Source organism: Phyllostomus discolor, chromosome 8 (genome assembly GCF_004126475.2).
Source record: "Phyllostomus discolor isolate MPI-MPIP mPhyDis1 chromosome 8, mPhyDis1.pri.v3, whole genome shotgun sequence".
Classification (NCBI taxonomy): Eukaryota; Metazoa; Chordata; class Mammalia; order Chiroptera; family Phyllostomidae; genus Phyllostomus; species Phyllostomus discolor.
Window position 1 is genome coordinate 46,512,775 of NC_040910.2, and position 21,777 is coordinate 46,534,551.

At 40.3% G+C, this 21,777-nt stretch overlaps 2 protein-coding genes across 2 annotated transcripts in view; both read left to right on the forward strand.

Moving 5' to 3' along the window:
* Positions 1-18,883, forward strand: part of LOC114503706 (olfactory receptor 7A10-like) — a 34,660-nt gene extending 15,777 nt beyond the window's left edge. The window contains exon 2 of the mRNA XM_028521343.2: positions 17,856-18,883. Coding sequence (XP_028377144.2) covers positions 17,856-18,831 — 976 coding nt within the window. The 3' untranslated portion in view covers positions 18,832-18,883. The remainder of the gene's footprint in view (positions 1-17,855) is intronic.
* LOC114503710 (olfactory receptor 7A17-like) overlaps positions 1-21,777 on the forward strand; it is a 158,512-nt gene that overhangs the window by 79,746 nt on the left and 56,989 nt on the right. The window lies entirely within an intron of this gene.

Sequence of the window (21,777 nt, forward strand, 5' to 3'; positions counted from 1 at the left end):
TACCCACTGGAAGAGGAAACCCAACAACAAAGGAACCACTAACAGATAACAGCAGAAGAAGGTGAAGGAGGGAGTAGTAACCACACAAAACTCAATCCAGGACTTATCTGGAAATACAACTAAACAGTAGAGACAGTACCCAATACAAACAACTGAACAAGATTTCTTTAAACCTTGTACACACAAAAGATCCAGCTTCAACACAACCTGCCCTCACCAGCACAGCAAAATACAGGAGGTGGTGGACAGAGTGACCCACATTTAACCAGCTGGCGGGAAGGAACCACCAAAGAAAGACTCAACAACAATCAAAACTCAAAGGCAAACACAAAGCCAACTTAAACGACAGCCCAAGACCAGTGAGCGTGGGGGGTCAAGGAAACAGCATCACTGAAACTCACTGCTACTCTACTAAAGAAATCCACATCATAAACCCAGGGAGCCAGAACAGATCAATTTAAGAAGCTGAGGTGAACAAGAAGAGTCCCACAAACAATGGGAAGACAAAGAAATAATCCCCAAATGAAAGGAAAGGAGGAAGCCTCAGAAAGAATGCTGAATGAAACAGAGGCAATTCAACAATCAGATATTGAATTCAAAGCAGTGATTGTCAGGAAGCTCAAGGAGCTCACAATGAGCTACGAGAGTCTACAGGGAAGCTACAATGAACTCAATGAAAACTACATCAGCATAAAAAAGAAAATAGAAACTCTCAACAAGGGCCAAGAGGAAATGAAGAATACAATTTCTGAACTGAAGAACACAGTAGAAGGAATGAAAAGCAGGATCGATGAAGCAGAAGATCGGATCAGCAAGCTAGAGGACAAAGTAGAAGAAAACACCCAGAAAGAGCAAGAAAAGGAAAAGAGGCTCAGAAAAAATGAAGAGAGATTAAGAGAAATGCAAGACAATATGAAACGTAATAATATCCGCATAATAGGGATACCAGAAGGAGAAGAAGAAGAACAAGGGATAGAAAACCTAGTTGAATAAGTGATGATGGAAAACTTCCCTAATTTGATGAGACAAAAACTCACACAAATACAGGAAACACAGAGAGTCCCAATCAAGAGGAACCCAAAGAGGACCACCTCAAGACACATCATAATTAAAATGGCAAAATTTCAAGACAAAGAGAGAATCTTAAAGACAGCAAGGGAGAAAAAGGGAGTAACATACAAGGGGGCCCCAATGAGGCTAACAGCTGACTTCTCAATGGAAACACTCCAAGCCAGAAGAGAATGGCAAGAAATAATGCAAGTAATGAGAACCAGAGACCTGCAACCACAACTACTTTACCCAGCAAGGCTCTCAATTAAGATAGAAGGCCAAATAAGAAGCTTCTCAGACAAAAGAAGTCTAAAAGAATACACCTCCACTAAACCAGCTCTGCAAGAGGTGCTAAGGGACTGCTTTAAGGAAAGAAAGGTAAAAGAGAGTCAGAGAGGATCACAGGTACCTAAAAGGCAATGAATAAGTACCTATCAATAATAACCTTAAACGTAAATGGATTAAATGCGCCAATCAAAAGACATAGAATAGCTGATTGGATAAGCAAACATGACCCACACATATGCTGTCTACAAGAGACCCACCTCAGGATAAAAGATCTGCACAGTTTGAAAGTGAAGGGCTGGAAACAAATTTTCCAAGCAAATGGACAGGAAAAAAAAGCCGGGGTAGCAATACTCATATCGGACAAAATAGACTTCCAAAGGAGGTCCATAAAGAGAGACCCAGAAGGTCATTTCATAATACTCAAGAGAAGAATTCACCAAGAAGACATAAATATTGTAAATATATATGGACCCAACATAGGAGCACCCAAATACATAATGAAAATCTTAGAGGACTTCAAGAAAGATATGGACAGCACACAATTATTGTGGGGGATTTTAACACCCCTCTATCAAAAATGGACAGATCTTCCAAACAAAATATCAACAAAGATATTGAGGCATTGAACAATACGCTAGAGGAAATGGGCTTTACCGATATTTACAGAAACCTCCATCAAAAAGAAGCTAAATACACATTTTTTTTCAAATGTACATGGAACATTTTCCAAGATTGACCACATGATAGGACACAAAACAAGCCTCAACAATTTCAAAAAAATTGAAATCATTCCAAGCAATTTCTCGGATCACAAGGGACTGAAACTAGAAACCAACCCCAAGGAAAAAACCCAAAACACTCAAATTCATGGAGATTAAACAGCATGCTATTAAACAATGAATGGGTCAAGAATGATATTAGGGAAGAAATCAAATGGTTTTTGGAAACAAATGAAAACCAACTCACAACAACCCAAAACTTATGGGACACAGCCTAGGCAGTCCTGAGAGGGAAGATCATAGCGATACAGGCCCACCTAAAAAAGTTAGAAACATTTCAAACGAACAACCTAAACCCTACGTCTACAAGAACTCGAGGAACAACAACAAAGACAGCCCAGAGCAAGCAGAAGGAAGGAAATAACCAAGATCAGAGCAGAATTAAATGACATAGAGACTAAAAGCACAATTCTAAAGATCAATGAATCCAAGAGTTGGTTCTTTGAAAAGATAAACAAAATCAACAAGCCTTTAAGCAGACTCATCAAGAAAAAAAGAGAGAAAACCCAAATAAACACAACCAGAAATGAAAGAGGAGAGATTACAACAGATACCACAGAAATACAAAGGATTGTAACAAATTACTACAAAGAGCTGTATGCCAAGAAATTTGAAAACCTAGATGAAATGGACAAATTTCTAGAAAAATATGACCTCCCAAAACTCAACAAAATGGAAGCAGAAAGCCTGAACAATCCAATAACAGCAAAAGAAATTGAAGCAGTAATCAAAAAACACCCAACACACAAAAGTCCGTGTCCGGATGGTTTCACAGGAGAATTCTACAAAGCATTTAAGGAAGACCTAACACCTATCCTTCACAGACTATTTAAAAAAATCCAAAAAGATGGAAGACTCCAAAACTCTTTTTATGAGGCCAACATCATCTTAATTCCAAAACCAGATAAAGACACAACAAAGAAAGAAAACTACAGGCCAATATCGCTGATGAACATTGATGTTAAATCCTCAACAAGATACTGGCAAACCGCATCCAACAGTGCATTAAGAAGATCATACACCATGACCCAGTGGGATTCATTCCAGGTATGCAAGGATGGTACAATATTCGCAAATCAGTAAGTGTAATACATCACATAAACAAAAGCAAAGACAAAACCACATGATCATATCAATAGATGCAGAAAAAGCATTTGATAAGGTACAGCACCCATTTATGATAAAAACACTCAGTAAAGTGGGAATGGAGGCAGCATTCCTCAACATAATAAAGGCCATATATTAGAAACCTACAGCCAACATTATACTCAATGGGCAAAAATTAAAATCTTTTCCACTAAGAATAGGAACAAGACAAGGATGTCCACTTTCACCACTTCTATTCAATATAGTACTGGAAGTTCTAGCCACAGCAATCAGACAAGAAAAACAGATAAAAGGAATCCAAATCAGAAAGGAGGAAACAAAACTGTCACTGTTCGCTGATGACATGATAGTGTACATAGAAAATCCTATAGACTCCACCAAAAAACTGCTTGACCTAATAAATGATTTTGGCAAAACAGCGGGATACAAAGTCAATATCCAGAAATCAAAGGCATTTCTGTACACCAACAATGAAACAGCAGAAGAAGGAATCAAGAAAAAAATTTCATTTGAAATAGCAAAAAGAAAAATAAAATACCTAGGAATAAACCTAACCAAAGAGGCAAAAGACCTGTATTCAGAAAACTACATAACACTGAGGAGAGAAATCAAGGAAGACACAAACAAATGGAAGCATATACCGTGTTCATGGATTGGAAGAATTAATATCATCAAAATGTACATACTACCAAAAGCAATTTACACATTCAATGCAATACCTATTAAAGTACCAATGGCATATTTCACAGACATAGAACAAACACTTCAACAATTTATATGGAAGCATAAATGACCCTGAATAGCTGCTGCAATTTTGAGAAAGAAGAGTAAAGTAGGAGGGATCACAATACCTGACACTAAAGTACACTACAAGGCCACTGTAATCAAAACTGCCAGGCAAGGGCATAAAAACAGGCGCATGGACCAATGGAACAGAACAGAGAGCCCAGAAATAAACCCAAGCCTCTATGGTCAATTAATATTTGGCAAAGGAAGCAGCAACATAAAATGGAATAAAAATAGCCTCTTCAACAAATGGTGCTGGGAGAACTGGACAGCTACGTGCAAAAAAATGAAACTTGAGCACCAACTTACACCTTATACAAAAATAGATTCAAGGTGGATAAAAGACTTAAATATAAAGTGTGACACCATTTAAGTCCTAGAAGAGAACGTAGGTAGGAAAATCTCAGATATTTCACGCAGAAACTTTTTTACTGACTTGTCTCCCAGAGCAAGGGACATAAAGGAAAGAATAAACAAATGGGACCTCATCAAAATTAAAAGCTTTTGCACAGCTAAGGAAAACAGTATCAAAATAAAAAGAGAACCCACTGTATGGGAAAACACATTTGCCAATGATACCTCAGACAATGGTTTAATCTCCAAAATATATAAAGAACTTACACAACTCCACTTTAAGAAGACAAGTAACTCAATTAAAAAATAGGCAAAGGACTTGAACAGACACTTCTCCAAGGAGGACATACAGAAAGTCCAAAGACACATGAAACGATGCTCAATATTGCTAGCCATCAGAGAGATGCAGATTAAAACCACAATGAGATACCACTTCACACTAGTCAGAATGGCCATCATAAACAAAGCAACAAACAACAAGTGTTGGAGTGGGTGTGCAAAAAGGGGGTCCCTAGTGCACTGTTGTGGGAATGTAGTCTGGTACAACCACTGGAAAGCAGTTTGGAACTTCCTCAGAAAACTAAAAATGGATCTGCCTTTTGACCCGGCAATTCCATTGCTGGGACTCTATCCTAAGAACACTAAAACACCAATACAAAAGAACCTTTACACCCCGATGTTCATAGCAGCACAATTTACAATAGCTAGGTGCTGGAAGCAACCTAGATGCCCATCAGTAAATGAATGGATCAAAAGACTATGGTACATTTACACAATGAAATTCTATGCAGCAGAAAGAAAGAAGGAGCTCCTACCCTTTGCAACAGCATGGATGGAGCTGGAAAGCATTATGCTAAGCGAAACAAGCCAGGCAGTGAAAGACAAATACCACATGATATCACCTTTAACAGGAATCTAAACAACAAAACAAAAAAAAACTACCAAAATATAACCAAAGACACTGAAATAGGGTATAGTCTGACAGGGGCCAGAGGGGAGAGAAGAGGGAATTTCAGGGGGGAATGGGTAGGGTTTACAGGAACAAATTTGGAGGACACGTGGACAAAAACTAGGGGTGGGGGGTAATGGGGGGGAAGGGGGAAGGGTTGGGTGGGTGGGATGGAATGGGAGTAGGGGTGAGAAAACTGTACTTCAACAATGATTAAAATAAAAAATGAAAAAAAAGATTAAAGAAAATAATTGAACAATGATTTTATAACAGCTTCTGTAATGATTAAATGTGCATTCTGCATTCAAGATTTCATGGAAAATGATTTTTGGTTCTGAAGACTAAGTCTACCTACCCCTGACTTGAACACAGCCACAGCCTTACTACTCCAAGTGTGGTCCAGAGACCAGCACCTGAAACATCAACACTGCCAGGAACACGTTTGATTCAAAGAACCCCTGGGCCCACCAGGACGTGACTTATGTGCACCTTGGAGTTGAATAAGTCCTGGGCTAGACTGGGCATTCTCACCTTCTTGTGTTGACAATAAGGGTGGGATAATTATTTGTGATGGATACTGTAGGTGGTTAGTAGCCTCTCTCCATAAGTTTCAGGGGCAAAATCATCTCAAGTGGAGAATCACTGGCCCAGAGTTTGAAAACTGGAAGCAATCAGAGAGATTCCAATCAAGGCCCACCCCTCACTCAGTTCATAACTTTGAGAAAATACTAAACTCCTTCCAACCCCATTTCTGCAAAGGGGAATGGTGTTCATGTCAGTAATACCTCATAGAATGGACTTTTCAAAAATTTAAATCAGACAAAATCAATAAAATACTAGACTTAGATTATATGGTATAAAACAATCAAAATGTATATTTCATAATTAACAAATGTTTTATAATGAGGCACTAAATGACAGCTTATAACCTGTGACATAAGTAAGAAATTTCTAATTATTTTGACAAATGTGCTAGGTAGGAAAAGGGAGTGGTGGTCAGGACTTCATATCAAAGGAACAGAGACCCCCCTCTCTTTGAAGGGGGATAGCAATGCTCTGGAGACATCAGGGCTGCGTCCCCACCAAAATTCGGTGCTTTAAGGGTTTTCAGGAACACATGGACAAAACCAAAGGGGAGGATGGGAGCAAGAGAGGGAGGTGGATTTGGAGGGGGTGAGGGAGAGGGGCGGGGAGAAAATATGGACAACTGTAATTGAACAATAAAATAATTTAAAGAAATTAAAAAAGAAATTTAGTGCTTTAAAGATCAAAGAAACCTGGTCCTGGTCTCAGATTGTGGAAAAAATGTTAACTCAGTGTTGGAATATGAAAGTAGATGGTAAGACTTCTGGGAAGCTGGTTGGATCCAAGATAAGGGGTCATAAAACCTAAATTCACCTGACTTCTAACCCGGTCTCCAGAGATCTGAGAATCATTATGAAAAATTCCTTCCTATTTATTCCAGAGGCCCAGAGGGAAATTATGTACTTAGATACTGAAAAACACGAGAGAAATGTGCCTGACGAGCAGCTATTCAAAGAGCTGTAAATATCTCTCCCACTGCTGCTGTCCCTCAGCTTGTACAATGTTGCTGGACAAACATGGTTGTTGCTGCTAATTCCTAAGTCTGGCTCGGGAACTGATGCTTCACTCCTTCCTGCTCTTTTGTGTGGGACAGAGCTTCAGTCTCCACCATCCATCATTCAGGAACCAATTCTGACTTCCAAACAGAGACCAGGAAACCTGTCCAGGGGAGTCTGAGAACCTGGTAGGTACATCAGGAAAGGGTCAGAGAATCTGGAACCTCACAACTTTTACCTGAGGCACTGCAACCCTAATCAGTCTAGCTCCGAGATCAGACATCTCTGTTTGTATTCCTAGTTAAGGAACTAATTTATACTTAATTATTCAAAAATATTAGTAAGGATGCATCTGTTCGAATCTGCACTCCAGGGTCATGGCTGACAATTAAGTGTTAGGACTGGGAGTCCAGTGGGAAGATACTGCACAATGAGTGAGATGCAGGAAATGGTTGTAGGCAAATGAAAACACTTCTCAGAGAGTTTTGCTGTTTCTGAAATGAAATGGAGTATTAGGTGTGGAGAGCAGTGCAGTGAAGTGAGAGTGTGTGTAATAAAATTCTAAGCTAGGGTGCCTTTGAGCATGTTGTGTATTCATTGAGAAGACCCAGCCAGTGAGGCAGATAGCACCTTGGAGCAGCAGTTAGTGAGGCAGACATTGCAGTAACTTCTCTCATGCTGCGTATTCACATGAGAGTATATTTAATAAGTGTAAAGGGGAATACTAAATACTTTTTTTCTCATTACTGGTAAGTAACATATATTTTGGGATTTTGTGCCCTTTTACTTTCTATATTAAACAGTTAGTAGGATATCCTATCCCACACTTAGCCTGTTCTTGCAGTGGGCATATTTCTATGTTTTCAATGAGAGGTTCTGTCATGCTCTTGGGGAATATAACATGAGGATTGACAGAGTATAGTGTGCTGAGTAACAAGTTTTGACAATTTGGTGATGAAAAAATTAAGGTCACATCTTTGGACATTAAATCTTAATGACACCAAGATGTCCTAGTTCACAGTGTTTGCATTTATGCCATGAAGACTTCACTGTACCACTTAATGGGATAGAATATTTCCAATAATTTCAATATTTCTTTTCTAGTTTCCTTGGATTTTCAAAGTTAAATGCCTACTTGAGAAAGCTAATGAGTGCAGAGACTTAAGCTCAACCCCTCCATCACATGTCACTGAAGGAGTGACTGTTAGACTGCTTAGACTGCTGGGAAGCACTTCCACACCAGCTGTTCTCAGTGAGCACAGATATGGGTGTGCAGTTCTAGGTGTCAGAGCCTGGCTCAAGTCTCACTGGATAATCTCAAGGTGTCTGCAGGGCTGCGCTCCTCCTAGAGGCTCAAGGGAGAATCTGTTTTTTCCTCAACTCGAGGTTGTATTCTGACCACCTGCATTCCTTGGCTCTGGGCCCTCCTTCCTTGGTCAAAGCCAGCAGTGTTATATTTTCTCCTGGTGTCACTCTGCATCTAGGGAAGCACTGTGCTGACTTTAGTCCTCCCGGATGATCCTGGCTCCCCTTCTACCTTAAATCAGCAGATTCGTAGCCCTGTTCCTTCAGCTACCCTCATCCACCCCTTGCTATAAAAAAATAACATATTCAAATGTACTGGGAAATAGGATGTGGACATCTTACAGAAGTCCAAATCCTGCCTGCTAAAAATTGTTTTTCAGGTGTGTATTCTTGTGTCAGTCAAGGGCCCTTACACAAAGGAAGCACAGATTCAATCATAGCCTCTGGAATGGGTGAATACACTTTTCCTTCAAAACCCCGTGCAGAGACTATATTTGGATCACAGGAATGAAAGTGACTGCAACTGAGTCTAACACAGAACCACAGCCTTTCTTCCCAGAGAGTGGTCCACAGACCAGGACCTGCAGCATCAATACCACCTGGGCGCTTGTCAGAAACACAGCTTCTCTGAGCCTGAAGGATCTGCTGAAGCAGATTCCGCATTTGAACCAGATCTTAGGGTCTCTATGTGCATTTGAAACTGAAGAAACACTGGTCTAAACTAGGTTGTGTCACCCTTTACCATTGACATTTAGGGAGGGATAATGATATGGGGGAAGTTTAGTGTGTGTGCATGCATTGTAGGTGGTTAGTGGTATCTCTTCAGGCATTGCCAGATACTGTGGGGGCAAAATCATTTGTGGTCAATATCCACTGCCTAGAAGCAACCTGTAAAAATTATAACCATGGCCCATCACATGCTCTATTACCTTTGAGCAAATCACTAAACCCCTTCAGCTCCTCTCTAAGGCTTTGGTACTGGCTGCTCCCTCTTCTGGGCACACACTTGCCTACATAACCGTGATCTCTGTCCCTTTCTCCCTTGTGTACTGTGCTCGAATGTCACTTGTTGGCAGGTCTCACCTAAAAACCCTTGAGAAATAGAATGATCTTGTCACTTTCTAATTTAGACCTGCTTTTGTTTTCTTCATAGGATTTGTTACCATCTGTTGTTATATTTATTTCTATTATTTACTTCTATATTCTTTGCCCAATACTGGCTTGTAGGGACTTGTGTCCTTCAGAACCCTCCACTGACAGTGCAGACAGTGCCCAAAATATGGTCAATATGCAATTTGTATTCCTGAAATACATGATATATTTCTTTTTTTCTTTTTTTTTGTTGTTGTTCCACTTACTCATGCATTTGTTGGTTGGTTCTTTTTTTTAATTTTAATCATTGTTCAAGTACAGTTTTCTCCCCCCTACTCCCATTCCAGCCCACCCACCCAACCCTCCCCCCTTCCCCCCCATTACCCCCCACCCCTAGTTTTTGTCCATGTGTCCTCCAAATTGGTTCTTGTAAACCCTACCCATTCCCCCCTGAAATTCCCTCTTCTCTCCCCTCTGGTCACTGTCAGACTATCCCCTATTTCAGTGTCTTTGGTTATATTTTGCTAGTTTTTTGTTTTGTTTTGTTGTTTAGATTCCTGTTAAAGGTGATATCATGTGGTATTTGTCTTTCACTGCCTGGCTTGTTTCACTTAGCATAATGCTTTCCAGCTCCATCCATGCTGTTGGAAAGGGTAGGAGCTCCTTCTTTCTTTCTGCTGCATAGAATTCCATTGTGTAAATGTACCATAGTCTTTTGATCCATTCATTTACTGATGGGCATCTAGGTTGCTTCCAGCACCTAGCTATTGTAAATTGTGCTGCTATTAACATCGGGGTGCAAAGGTTCTTTTGTATTGGTGTTTCAGTATTCTTAGGACATAGTCCCAGCAGTGGAATTGCCGGGTCAAAAGGCAGATCCATTTTTAGTTTTCTGAGGAAGTTCCAAACCGCTTTCCATAGTGGTTGTACCAGTCTGCAGTCCCACCAACAGTGCACTAGGGACCCCCTTTCTCCACAGCCTCTCCAACACTCGTTGTTTGTTGCTTTGTTTATGATGGCCATTCTGATGGGTGTGAAGTGGTATCTCATTGTGGTTTTAATCTGCATCTCTCTGATGGCTAGCGATATTGAGCATCATTTCATGTGTCTTTGGATTTTCTGTATGTCCTCTTTGGAGAAGTGTCTCTTCAAGTCCTTTGCCCATTTTTTAATTGGGTTACTTGTTCTCTTAGAGTGGAGTCGTGTAAGTTCTTTATATATTTTGGAGATTAAACCCTTGTCTGAGGTATCATTGGCAAATATGCTTTCCCATACAGTTGGTCTCTTTTTATTTTGATACTGTTTTCTTTAGCTGTGCAAAAGCTTTTAATTTCGATGAGGTCCCATTTGTTTATTCTTTCCTTTATGTCCCTTGCTCTGGGAGACATGTCAGTAAAAAAGTTTCTGCGTGATATATCTGACATTTTCCTAACTACGTTCTCCTCTAGGACTTTAATAGTGTCACAGTTTATATTTAAGTCTTTTATCCACCTTGAATCTATTTTTGTATAAGGTGTAAGTTGGTGCTCGAGTTTCATTTTTTTGCACGTAGCTGTCCAGTTCTCCCAGCACCATTTGTTCAAGAGGCTATTTTTATTCCATTTTATTTTGCTGCTTCCTTTGCCAAATATTAATTGACCATAGAGGCTTGGGTTTATTTCTGGGCTCTCTGTTCTGTTCCATTGGTCCATGCGCCTGTTTTTATGCCCGTACCAGGCAGTTTTGATTACAGTGGCCTTGTAGTGTAGTTTAGTGTCAGGTATTGTGATCCCTCCTACTTTACTCTTCTTTCTCAAAATTGCAGCAGCTATTCGGGTCGTTTATGGTTCCATATAAATTGCTGAAGTGTTTGTTGTATGTCTGTGAAATATGCCATTGGTACTTTAATAGGTATCGCATTAAATGTGTAAATTGCTTTTGGTAGTATGGACATTTTGATGATATTAATTCTTCCAATCCATGAACACGGTATATGCTTCCATTTGTTTGTGTCTTCCTTGATTTCTCTCCTCAGTGTTATGTAGTTTTCTGAATACAGGTCTTTTACCTCTTTGGTTAGGTTTATTCCTAGGTATTTTATTTTTCTTTTTGCTATTTCAAAGGGGATTTTTTTCTTGATTTCTGCTCTGCTGTTGCATTGTTGGTGTACAGAAATGCCTTTCATTTCTGGATACTGACTTTGTATCCCGCTGTTTTGCCAAATTCATTTATTAGGTCAAGCAGTTTTTTGGTGGAGTCTATAGGATTTTCTATGTACACTATCATGTCATCAGCGAACAGTGACAGTTTTGTTTCCTCCTTTCTGATTTGGATTCCTTTTATCTCCTTTTCTTGTCTGATTGCTGTGGCTAGAACTTCCAGTACTATATTGAATAGAAGTGGTGAAAGTGGACATCCTTGTCTTGTTCCTGTTCTTAGTGGAAAAGATTTTAATTTTTGCCCATTGAGTATAATGTTGGCTGTAGGTTTCTCATATATGGCCTTTATTATGTTGAGGAATGCTCCCTCTATTCCCACTTTACTGAGTGTTTTTATCATAAATGGGTGCTGTACCTTATCAAATGCTTTTTCTGCATCTATTGATATGATCATGTGGTTTTGTCTTTGCTTTTGTTTATGTGATGTATTACACTTACTGATTTGCGAATATTGTACCATCCTTGCATACCTGGAATGAATCCCACTGGGTCATGTTGTATGATCTTAATGTACTATTGGATGCGGTTTGCCAGTATCTTGTTGAGGATTTTAGCGTCAGTGTTCATCAGCGATATTGGCCTGTAGTTTTCTTTCTTTGTTGTGTCTTTATCTGGTTTTGGAATTAAGATGATGTTGGCCTCATAAAAAGAGTTTTGGAATATTTCATCTTTTTGGATTTTTTTAAATAGTCTGTGAAGGATAGGGGTTAGCTCTTCCTTAAATGCTTTGTAGAATTCTCCTGTGAAACCATCTGGTCCAGCACTTTTGTGTGTTGGGAGTTTTTTGATTACTGCTTCAATTTCTTTTGCTGTTATTGGTTTTTTCAGGCTTTCTGCTTCCATTTTATTGAATTTTGGAAGATTATATTTTTCTAGAAATTTGTCCATTTCATCTAGGTTTTCAAATTTCTTGGCATACAGCTCTTTGTAGTAATTTGTTACAATCCTTTGTATTTCTGTGGTATCAGTTGTAATCTCTCCTTTTTCATTTCTGATTGTGTTTATTTGGGGTTTCTCTCTTTTTTTCTTGATGAGTCTGCTTAAAGGCTTGTCGATTTTGTTTATCTTTTCAAAGAACCATGTCCTGGATTCATTGATCTTTAGAATTGTGCTTTTAGTCTCTATGTCATTTAATTCTGCTCTGGCCTTGGTTATTTCCTTCCTTCTGCTTGCTCTGGGCTGTCTTTGTTGTTGTTCCTCGAGTTCTTGTAGACTTAGGGTTAGGTTGTTTGTTTGAAATGTTTCTAACTTTTTTAGGTGGGCCTGTATCGCTATGAACTTCCCTCTCAGGACTGCCTGGGCTGTGTCCCATAAGTTTTGGGTTGCTGTAAGTTCATTTTCATTGGTTTCCAAAAACCGTTTGATTTCTTCCCTAATATCATTCTTGACCCATTCATTGTTTAACAGCATGCTGTTTAATCTCCATGAATTTGAGTGTTTTGGGTTTTTTCCTTGGGGTTGGTTTCTAGTTTCAGTCCCTTGTGATCCGAGAAATTGCTTGGTAGGATTTCAATTTTTTTTGAAATTGTTGAGGCTTGTTTTGTGTCCTATCATGTGGTCAATGTTTCAGAATGTTCCATGTACATTTGAAAAAAATGTGTATTTAGCTTCTTTTGGATGGAGGGTTCTGTAAATATCAGTAAAGCCCATTTCCTCTAGGGTATTGTTCAATGCCACAATATCTTTGTTGATATTTTGTTTGGAAGATCTGTCCATTTTTGACATTAGGGTGTTAAAATCTCCCACTATAATTGTGTTGCTGCCAATATCTTTCTTGAAATCCTCTAAGATTTTTCTTTATGTATTTGGGTGCTCCTATGTTGGGTGCATATATATTTACAATATTTATGTCTTCTTGGTGAATTCTTCCCTTGAGTATTATGAAATGACCTTCTGGGTCTCTCTTATAGACCTTCTTTGAAGTCTATTTTGTCAGATATGAGTATTGCTACCCCGGCTTTTTTTTTTCCTGTCCATTTGCTTGGAAAATTTGTTTCCAGCCCTTCACTTTCAACCTGTGCAGATCTTTTATCCTGAGGTGGGTCTCTTGTAGACAGCATATGTGTGTGTCATGTTTTCTTATCCAATCAGCTATTCTATGTCTTTTGATTGGAGCATTTAATCCATTTACATTTAAGGTTATTATTGATAGGTACTTATTCATTGCCTTTTATGTACCTGTGATCCTCTCTCACTCTCTCTTTTCCTTTCTTTCCTTAAAGCAGTCCCTTTAGCATCTCTTGCAGAGCTGGTTTAGTGGAGGTGTATTCTTTTAGACTTCTTTTGTCTGAGAAGCTTCTTATTTGGCCTTCTATCTTGACTGAGAGCCTTGCTGGGTAAAGTAGTCGTGGTTGCAGGCCTCTGGTTCTCATTACTTGGATTATTTCTTGCCATTCTCTTCTGGCTTGAAGTGTTTCCATTGAGAAGTCTGCTGTTAGCCTTATTGGGGCTCCCTTGTATGTTGCTTCCTGTTTCTCCCTTGCTGCCTTTAAGATTCTGTCTTTGTCTTGAAATTTTGCCATTTTAATTATGATGTGTCTTGAGGTGGGTCTCTTTGGGTTCGTCTTGATGGGGACTCTCTGTGTTTCCTCGATTTGTGTGACTTTTTGTCTCATCAAATTAGGGAAGTTTTCCATCATCACTTTTTCAAATAGGTTTTCTATCCCTTGTTCTTCTTCTTCTCCTTCTGGTATCCCTATTATACGGATATTATTACGTTTCATATTGTCTTGCATTTCTCTTAAACCCTCTTCATTCTTTGTGAGCCTCTTTTCCTCTTCTTGCTCTTTCTGGGTGTTTTCTTCTACTTTGTCCTCTAGATTGCTGATCCGATCTTCTGCTTCACTGATCCTGCTTTTCATTCCTTCTACTGTGTTCTTCATTTAAGTCATTGTAATCTTCATTTCCTCTTGGCCATTGTTGAGAGTTTCTATTTCCTTTTTATGCTGATGAAGTTTTCATTGAGTTCATTTTAGCTTCTCTATAGTTTCTTATAGCTCATTGTGAGCTCATTGAGCTTCCTGACAATCAGTGCTTTGAATTCAATATCTGATAGTTGAATCGTCTCTATTTCATTTAGCATTCTTTTGAGGCTTCCTCCTTTCCTTTCATTTGGGGATTATTTCTTTGTCTTCCCATTGTTTGTGAGACTCTTCTTGTTCGCCTCAGCTTCTCATATTGATGTGTTCTGGCTCCCTGGGTTTATGTTGTGAACTTCTTTAGTAGAATAGCAGTGAGTTTCAGTGGTGCTGTTTCCTTGATCTCCCAAGCTCACTGGTCTTGGGCTGTCGTTTAAGTTGGCTTTGTGTTTGCCTTTGGGTTTTGGTTGTTGTTGAGTCCTTCTTTGGTGGTTCCTTCCCACCAGCTGGTTAAATGAGGGTCACTCTGTCCACCACTTTCTGTATTTTGTTGTGCTGGTGAGGGAAGGTTGTGTTGAAGCTGGTTCTTCTGTGTGTACAAGGTTTAAAGAAATCTTGTTCAATTGCTTGTATTGGGTACTGTCTCTACTGTTTAGTTGTATTTCCAGATAAGTCCTGGATTGATGTTTGTGTGGTTACTACTCCCTCCTTCACCTCCTTCTGCTGTTATCTGTTAGTGGTTCCTTTGTTGTTGGGTTTCCTCTTCCAGTGGGTATCCTGGTGTTCACCTCCTACACTTATTCTTTTTTGTCATCAGGTGGAAGGGGAAGGCAAAATGGTTTAAGACAGCAACAGAGAATTCTATGCTATTTACAGTAGTAGCAAGTATGGAAGATATAGGAGATCCTTTCACTATGTATAGTGTTAACCGTGGTCTTCCACCCAGCTAGCTGATTTTTAGAAAGGATGGAAAGAAGATAAGACTCTTGTTGGGGAGGAAGGATTGTGAGTTGGATCTATAAAGCAGAGAGGTTGTGGGTGGTCAGATTCTGGGGTAAGGTGAGAGTAAAGGATAGTAAATAGGTGTAGTGTGTGAGAGAATAGCGTTAACCACTACAGTAATAGAGTTCAGGAAACTTTGAAATGGGCTAAGATCTGATTGGGGGGGGCAGCGTTGTGAAGTAATTACAATTGCATGGAACAGCAGTTATTTACAATAATATTATGGCAACAATCATATGACAGGATCTATGAGATCTAGGTAACAAGAATAGGGAGTACAGAACCTCGAGTAGTGTGCTGATGGGACACAGGTGAGTTAAAGGACAGTAGATTAGTAATACAGTATAGAAAGAGATATCAGGGGAAAGCTGTCAGGTCATACAATATATCCAGCCTAGCAAAGCAGGCTATACAAAAAGAAGAGGGATATAAAAATAGTGTTAAAAAAAGATGTAGGAACACTGGAAAAATAATAATAATACAAATATGCAGTAACTTGCAGGTTCTCTGTAATAGCAGAGTGACATTTATCTCACTGTCCCAGCTGTTGTGATGCCCCTTGTTTGGGTTCAACTTTGGTCTTTTCACAGATCCAGGATTTTGTCTCACTTGTAGGTATATAGGAAAAAATTTAAAAAAGTAAAAAATAGGAAAGGCAGACAAAGGAAGGGAGAAGAGATAAAATTGGAGGATAGGAAGGAGGAAGGAATAAAACAAAAAAAAAAACAGATAAGAGAGGAAAAAGAAATCAAAAGAGAATAAAAACAATAAAACTTAAAAAATTAAAAATTGTTAAAAAAGAATCAAATTAAAAAGCCTCTTGATTTCAAAGTGGCCAAACCGGTTTTTCTGCTCTTGCTGGTTGAGACAGGCTGAAGGATGATTTGTTTAGCTTTTCTTCCTTGGCCAGTGGAGTTCACAGTGGCTCCTCAGCTTTGGACCCTGGGTGTGGGAATCAGGTCTTTCTCCAGGGTTACTGCTGTGGGCTGGTGTGCGGGGATGCTCTCCTTGCAGGCGCGCACATGCACCGGTGCGTCCGTGCTGGCGCACCCACAGCTGGGTAGGAGACAGGCTGGAGCCACTGATCACTTTAGGAGAATTCCCCAAACAGTGTCTGTGTCTATTCACTCCTTCCTCTTGAGAAATTCCTCCCGTTCAAGCCCGCTGCTCCCCACAGTGGCCTGGCTTCTCCCACCGTGGCCTGGCTTCTCCCACCACCAAAGCTCCAGCCAGACCGGTAACCATGGGAGTCCGGGTCCGCTGCGTGACTCAGCCCCTCCAGTGTCCACCGCCTCCAAAGGTGCTCACCGCCTCCAAAGGTGCTCACCCCCTCCGTGTGTTTGCCAGCACCTGGATTCCTCCCAGAGCCGCTCAGACCTTGCCTGGCTGGGGAGGGACCAGTTGACCTGGCTGTCTCCCAAGGACCCTATGGTAAACCCAGCAGCGGGCCCCGGGCCTGGGGCTGCAGCCCCGGGACCACACCCTTGTCCTGGGACCCTACCTTGTTGCAGCACTCCCCTTAGGATCTGTTCTTTGTTCTTTCAGTTCTGCCACAATCCTTGGTCCTCTGTTTTCAAAAATGCTGAAATATGTTGGTTGCTTGCCTTTCTACTCCATAGATCAGTCAGGATTTTCTCCCCTGAGCAGAGGAAAGCCGAATCTGCTCCTTCCTACTCCGACGCCATCTTCTAAAAACATGGTGTATTTCTCATTAAAACTGCAGAATACTACACAGCAGAAAGAAATGGATGGAACTGGAGAACATTATGCTAACTTAAAATAAGCCAGGTGGTGAAAGAAAAATACCATATGATCTCACCTACAATTTGAACCTAATCAACAAAACAAACAAGCAACAAAATACAACTAGATACATTGAAAGAACAAATTGACAGTAACCAGACAGCAGGGAGGAGAGGGATAATAGGGGACAGTAGGGAAAAGGACATCAAGGAACATGTATAAAGGACACATGAACAAAGCCAAAGGCGGTAGCTTCAGGGGTGGGAGGCAGGAAATGGTGGGGCGGGGGTCCCTGGTGGGGAGAAAATGGAGGCAACTGTACTTGAACAACAACTTTTTAAAAAAAGATTTTACTTATTTATTTTTAGAGAGGGAAGGGAGGGAGAAAGAGAGAAACATCAATTTGCGGTTGCTGGGGGCCCTGGCCTGCAACCCAGGCATGTACCCTGGCTGGGAATCGAACCTGTGACGCTTTGGTTCACAGCCCGCACTCAACCCACTGAGCTATACCAGCCAGGGCTGTAAATGTATTTTGAACAACAACTTTTAAAAACGTAACATTCCTGACACCTTAGAAAAAAAGTAGGTTGGGACAAAAATTCTTACTCTGAGATGACACAGAAAATTCCTAAAGCAGAACAGATCTGTCCCAAAAGATGAAATTGTATTTCTTGATTGCAAAATATAAACCGTAGCATTAGAGCTTTGCAAGTAATTCTGGCTTATATGAAAATCACTCCTGTTCTCTTTCTCCTTCTTGAAAGTCACCTCCACCTCATGGATTCAGGGAATCTTACAAGAGTGTCAGAATTTCTTCTCCTGGGACTATCAGAGGACCCAGAACTGCAGCCCCTCCTATTTGGCCTGTTCCTCTGCATGTATCTGATCACTGTGTTGGGAAACCTGCTCATCATCCTGGCCGTCAGCTCAGACTTCCACCTCCACACGCCCATGTACTTCTTCCTCTCCAACCTGTCCTTGGCTGACATCTGTATCACCTCCACCACCATCCCAAAGATGCTGCTGAACATCCAGACACAGAGCAAAGTCATCACCTATTCAGGCTGCATCACCCAAATGTATTTTTTTACACTATTTGGAGGTTGGGACCACTTCCTCCTGACTGTGATGGCCTATGACCGCTTTGTGGCCATCTGCCACCCCCTGCACTACATGGTCATCATGAACCTCTGGCTCTGTGGACTGCTGGTTCTGGTTTCCTGGATCTTGAGTGCCCTGGATTCCTTGCTACAATGCTTGATGGTGTTGAGGCTGTCCTTCTGCCCAGGCTTGGAAATCTCCCACTTTTTCTGTGAACTTAATCAGATGACCCAACTTGCCTGTTCTGACAATTTTCTTAATAACATTGTGATGTATTTTGCAACTGTGCTACTGGGAGGTGGTCCCCTGGCTGGGCTCCTTTACTCTTACTCTAAGATCGTGTCCTCCATACGAGCAATCCCATCAGCTCAGGGGAAATATAAAGCATTTTCTACCTGTGTGTCTCATCTGTCAGTTGTCTCCTTATTTTATGGTACAAGCCTAGGTATATATCTCAGCTCTGCCGGTACCCACCACTCCCAGGCAAGTGCAAAAGCCTCAGTGTTGTACACTGTGGTAACACCCATGCTGAACCCCTTCATCTACAGTCTCAAGAACAGAGACATAAAGGGGGCTCTGAAAAGATTCTTTAGGGTGTCTGGTAAATTAGGGACCATAATCCTGAATCAGAAAATGTGACCTTGATTTCTCGGCTCTAAGAGGAAAATCAGAAAGTGTTTCTTCAATCAGATTGTGGATTGCAAACTTGCTCCTTTTTTTCTGTGTTGCAATTTCCATTTCTTTGAGTTTGACTTCTCCATACTATTTACATTACTTAATACCAGACACTTTTCCCCTTTCTCCTTATTCTAAGCTCAACATAGTTTTTTCCCCCTGGATCAGAACTTTTTGTAAATTACATACAGTTTATTTCACAGCAACATGGATTTCTTAAGAATCATATCTTCTGAAGTGATGTACATGTGTGTAAGTAAGTTGGTCTTGTTTTATAAATAGAATAGTCATAAGTTGTATTACCATGTGGAATATTTTCACTTTGTTACTCACCATTTATATACTTTCATTAGAGGGAAATCTGAAACCTCAATTTGAAATTTCATGTCCCTCTTTCTTTGTACATCAGTACCTTAGTGGCTTTCCCTGAGGATGTAGACTTGACTATTGTTTCTTGTAAATCTCAGACTGTTGACAGTGATACTGTAGGATATGAAGGCTGGGGGTCAGCCTTGGGCCCTGCATCTTGTTCCTCAGACCCACACTTAATGTTTTGGCTGGATGGCCTCTTGTGGTCCTTATTGTAATTGCAACAACCATCAGGGAACTCTGAAAACGTAGTTTATTTCTCATCGGTCCTGGAGGGTCACAACGTCCTGAGGGCCACAGAAAGTCTCTCGATGGGGGGCAAGGAGGAGGAGGGAGAGAGAGAGAAAGAACAGACTGAGTTGGATGGGGAGGCTTGGGTGCTTCCCTAGCAGCCTACTTATCACACAGCTGGCAGTAGGATTATATGAGATAAATGTCTTTGAAATAGATGCCTCATACGTCACAAGTGTAATGTCACTCTGGCTGGTGTGGCTCAGTGGACTGAGCACAGCCTGTGAACCAAAGGGTGGCTGGTTCAATTCCCAGTCAGGGCACATGCGTGGGTTGTGGGCCAGGTCCCCAGTACGGAGTGTGACAGTGGCAATCACACATGGATGTTTCTCTCCCTCTCTTTCTCCCTCCCTACCCCTCTGTCTAAAAATAAATAAAATCTTTTTTAAAAGTATAATGTCAGGCATTTACACTAGAAACATACCACTGGATTTTACAACCAATCTTCCAGTTTTATTGTTTTATTCAGCTCAGTGTCCAGAAAACCTACCATAGTACCTGGAAAAAAAAAACAATTATCAAGTGTATGAGATCTGTCCAGAAGGTATTCAGCCATGCAATGTGAAAAATAGAGACCTTTGTAGAAGAAGATATAAGATATAACAGACATTGTACAGAGGACAATTCTTCTGAATTGGTGTCTTGGAATCCTTAGGGTATAATCCCAGCAATGAAATCACTGGGTGGAAAGGCAGTTCCATTTTATTTTTTTAAAGACTCAACTTATTTATTTTTAGAGAGAGGGGAAGGGGAGGGAGAAGAAAGGGAGAGAAACATCAATATGTAGTTGCTTCTCACATGTCCCCCACTGGGGACCTGGCTGGCACCCAGGCATGTGCCCTGCCGGGGAATTGAATCAGAAACCCTTTAGTTTGCAGCCTGCACTCAATCCACTGAGCTACACCAGCCAGGGCCATTTTTAATTTTTTGAGAAACTTCCATACTGTTTTCCACAGTGGTTAAACCAGTCCCCATTCTCACCACAATGCACTGAAGTTGCCTTTCCTCCACATCCTTGCCAGCACTTTTTGTTTGTTGATTTATTAATGATAAGTATTTTGGCAGGTGTGAGGTGATATATTATTGTGGTTTTAATTTGCATCTCTCTGATGTCTGTTGATGTTCAGAATTTTTTCATAAGTCTATAGGCCATTTGTATGTCCTCCTTGAAGCAGTGTCTATTCAGGTCCTTTGCCCATTTTTTTTCCAGTTCTTTTTTTTTTTTTTACTGTGGTTCAAATATAGTTTTCTGCCTTTCCCCCCACCCCTCCTCACTACCCAAGTCCTCCCTGCCTCCCTCCCCCATTTCCACTGCCCCTTGTTATTGTCTGTATGTCCTTTAAAATTGTTCCTGTAAACTCTTCACCCTTTCCCCCCATTATCCCTCCCACCTCCCCTCTGATCACTGTTGGATTGTTTGTTTTCCTGGTGTTGAGTCATATGAGTTCTTTATATATTTTGGAGATTAAAATCTTGTTTAGTGTATTGTTGGCAAATATCCCCATCCAGTCAGTTCCTTTTTCATTTTGATGATGGTTTCTTTAACCATGTAGAAGCTTTTTAATTTGATGTAGTCCCACTTGTTTATTTTTTTCTCTATCTCCCTTGCCCTAGGTGATACATGTGCTAAAATATTGTTACATGAGATATCTGCAATTTTACTGCCTATGTTTTCCACTAGGATTTTTATGGCATACTGGCTTACAGTTAAGGCTTTTATCTAGTTTTAGTTTACCCAGGTGTATTTTATAATATGGTGGTTTAGTCTCAATTTTTTTTCAAGTACCGGTTAAGTTCTCATGACACCATTTATTTAAGAGATTGTCTCTATGCCATTTTAGGTTTGTGCCCCCTTTGTCAAATATTAATTGACCATAAAGACATGGTTTCATTCCTGGACTCTCTATTCTGTTCCATTGATCTATGAGTGTGTTCTTATGCCAGTACCAGACTGTTTTAACCACAGTGGCTTTGTAGTATAATTTTGTATCAGGTATTGTGCTCTCTCCAACTTTGTTCTTCTTCTCAAGATAGCTGAGATTATTCGAGGTCTTTTTCTTTTGTTGGTTCCATATATATTTTTGGAACATTTATTCTAGTCTGTGAAATGTGCTATCAATGTTTTAATAAGATTTGCATTGAATCTATAGATTGCTTTAAGTAGTATGGATATTTTAGTGATGTTAATTCTTCTAATACACGAACATGATATATGCTTACACTTATTTGCATCTTCCTCGATTTTTTTTC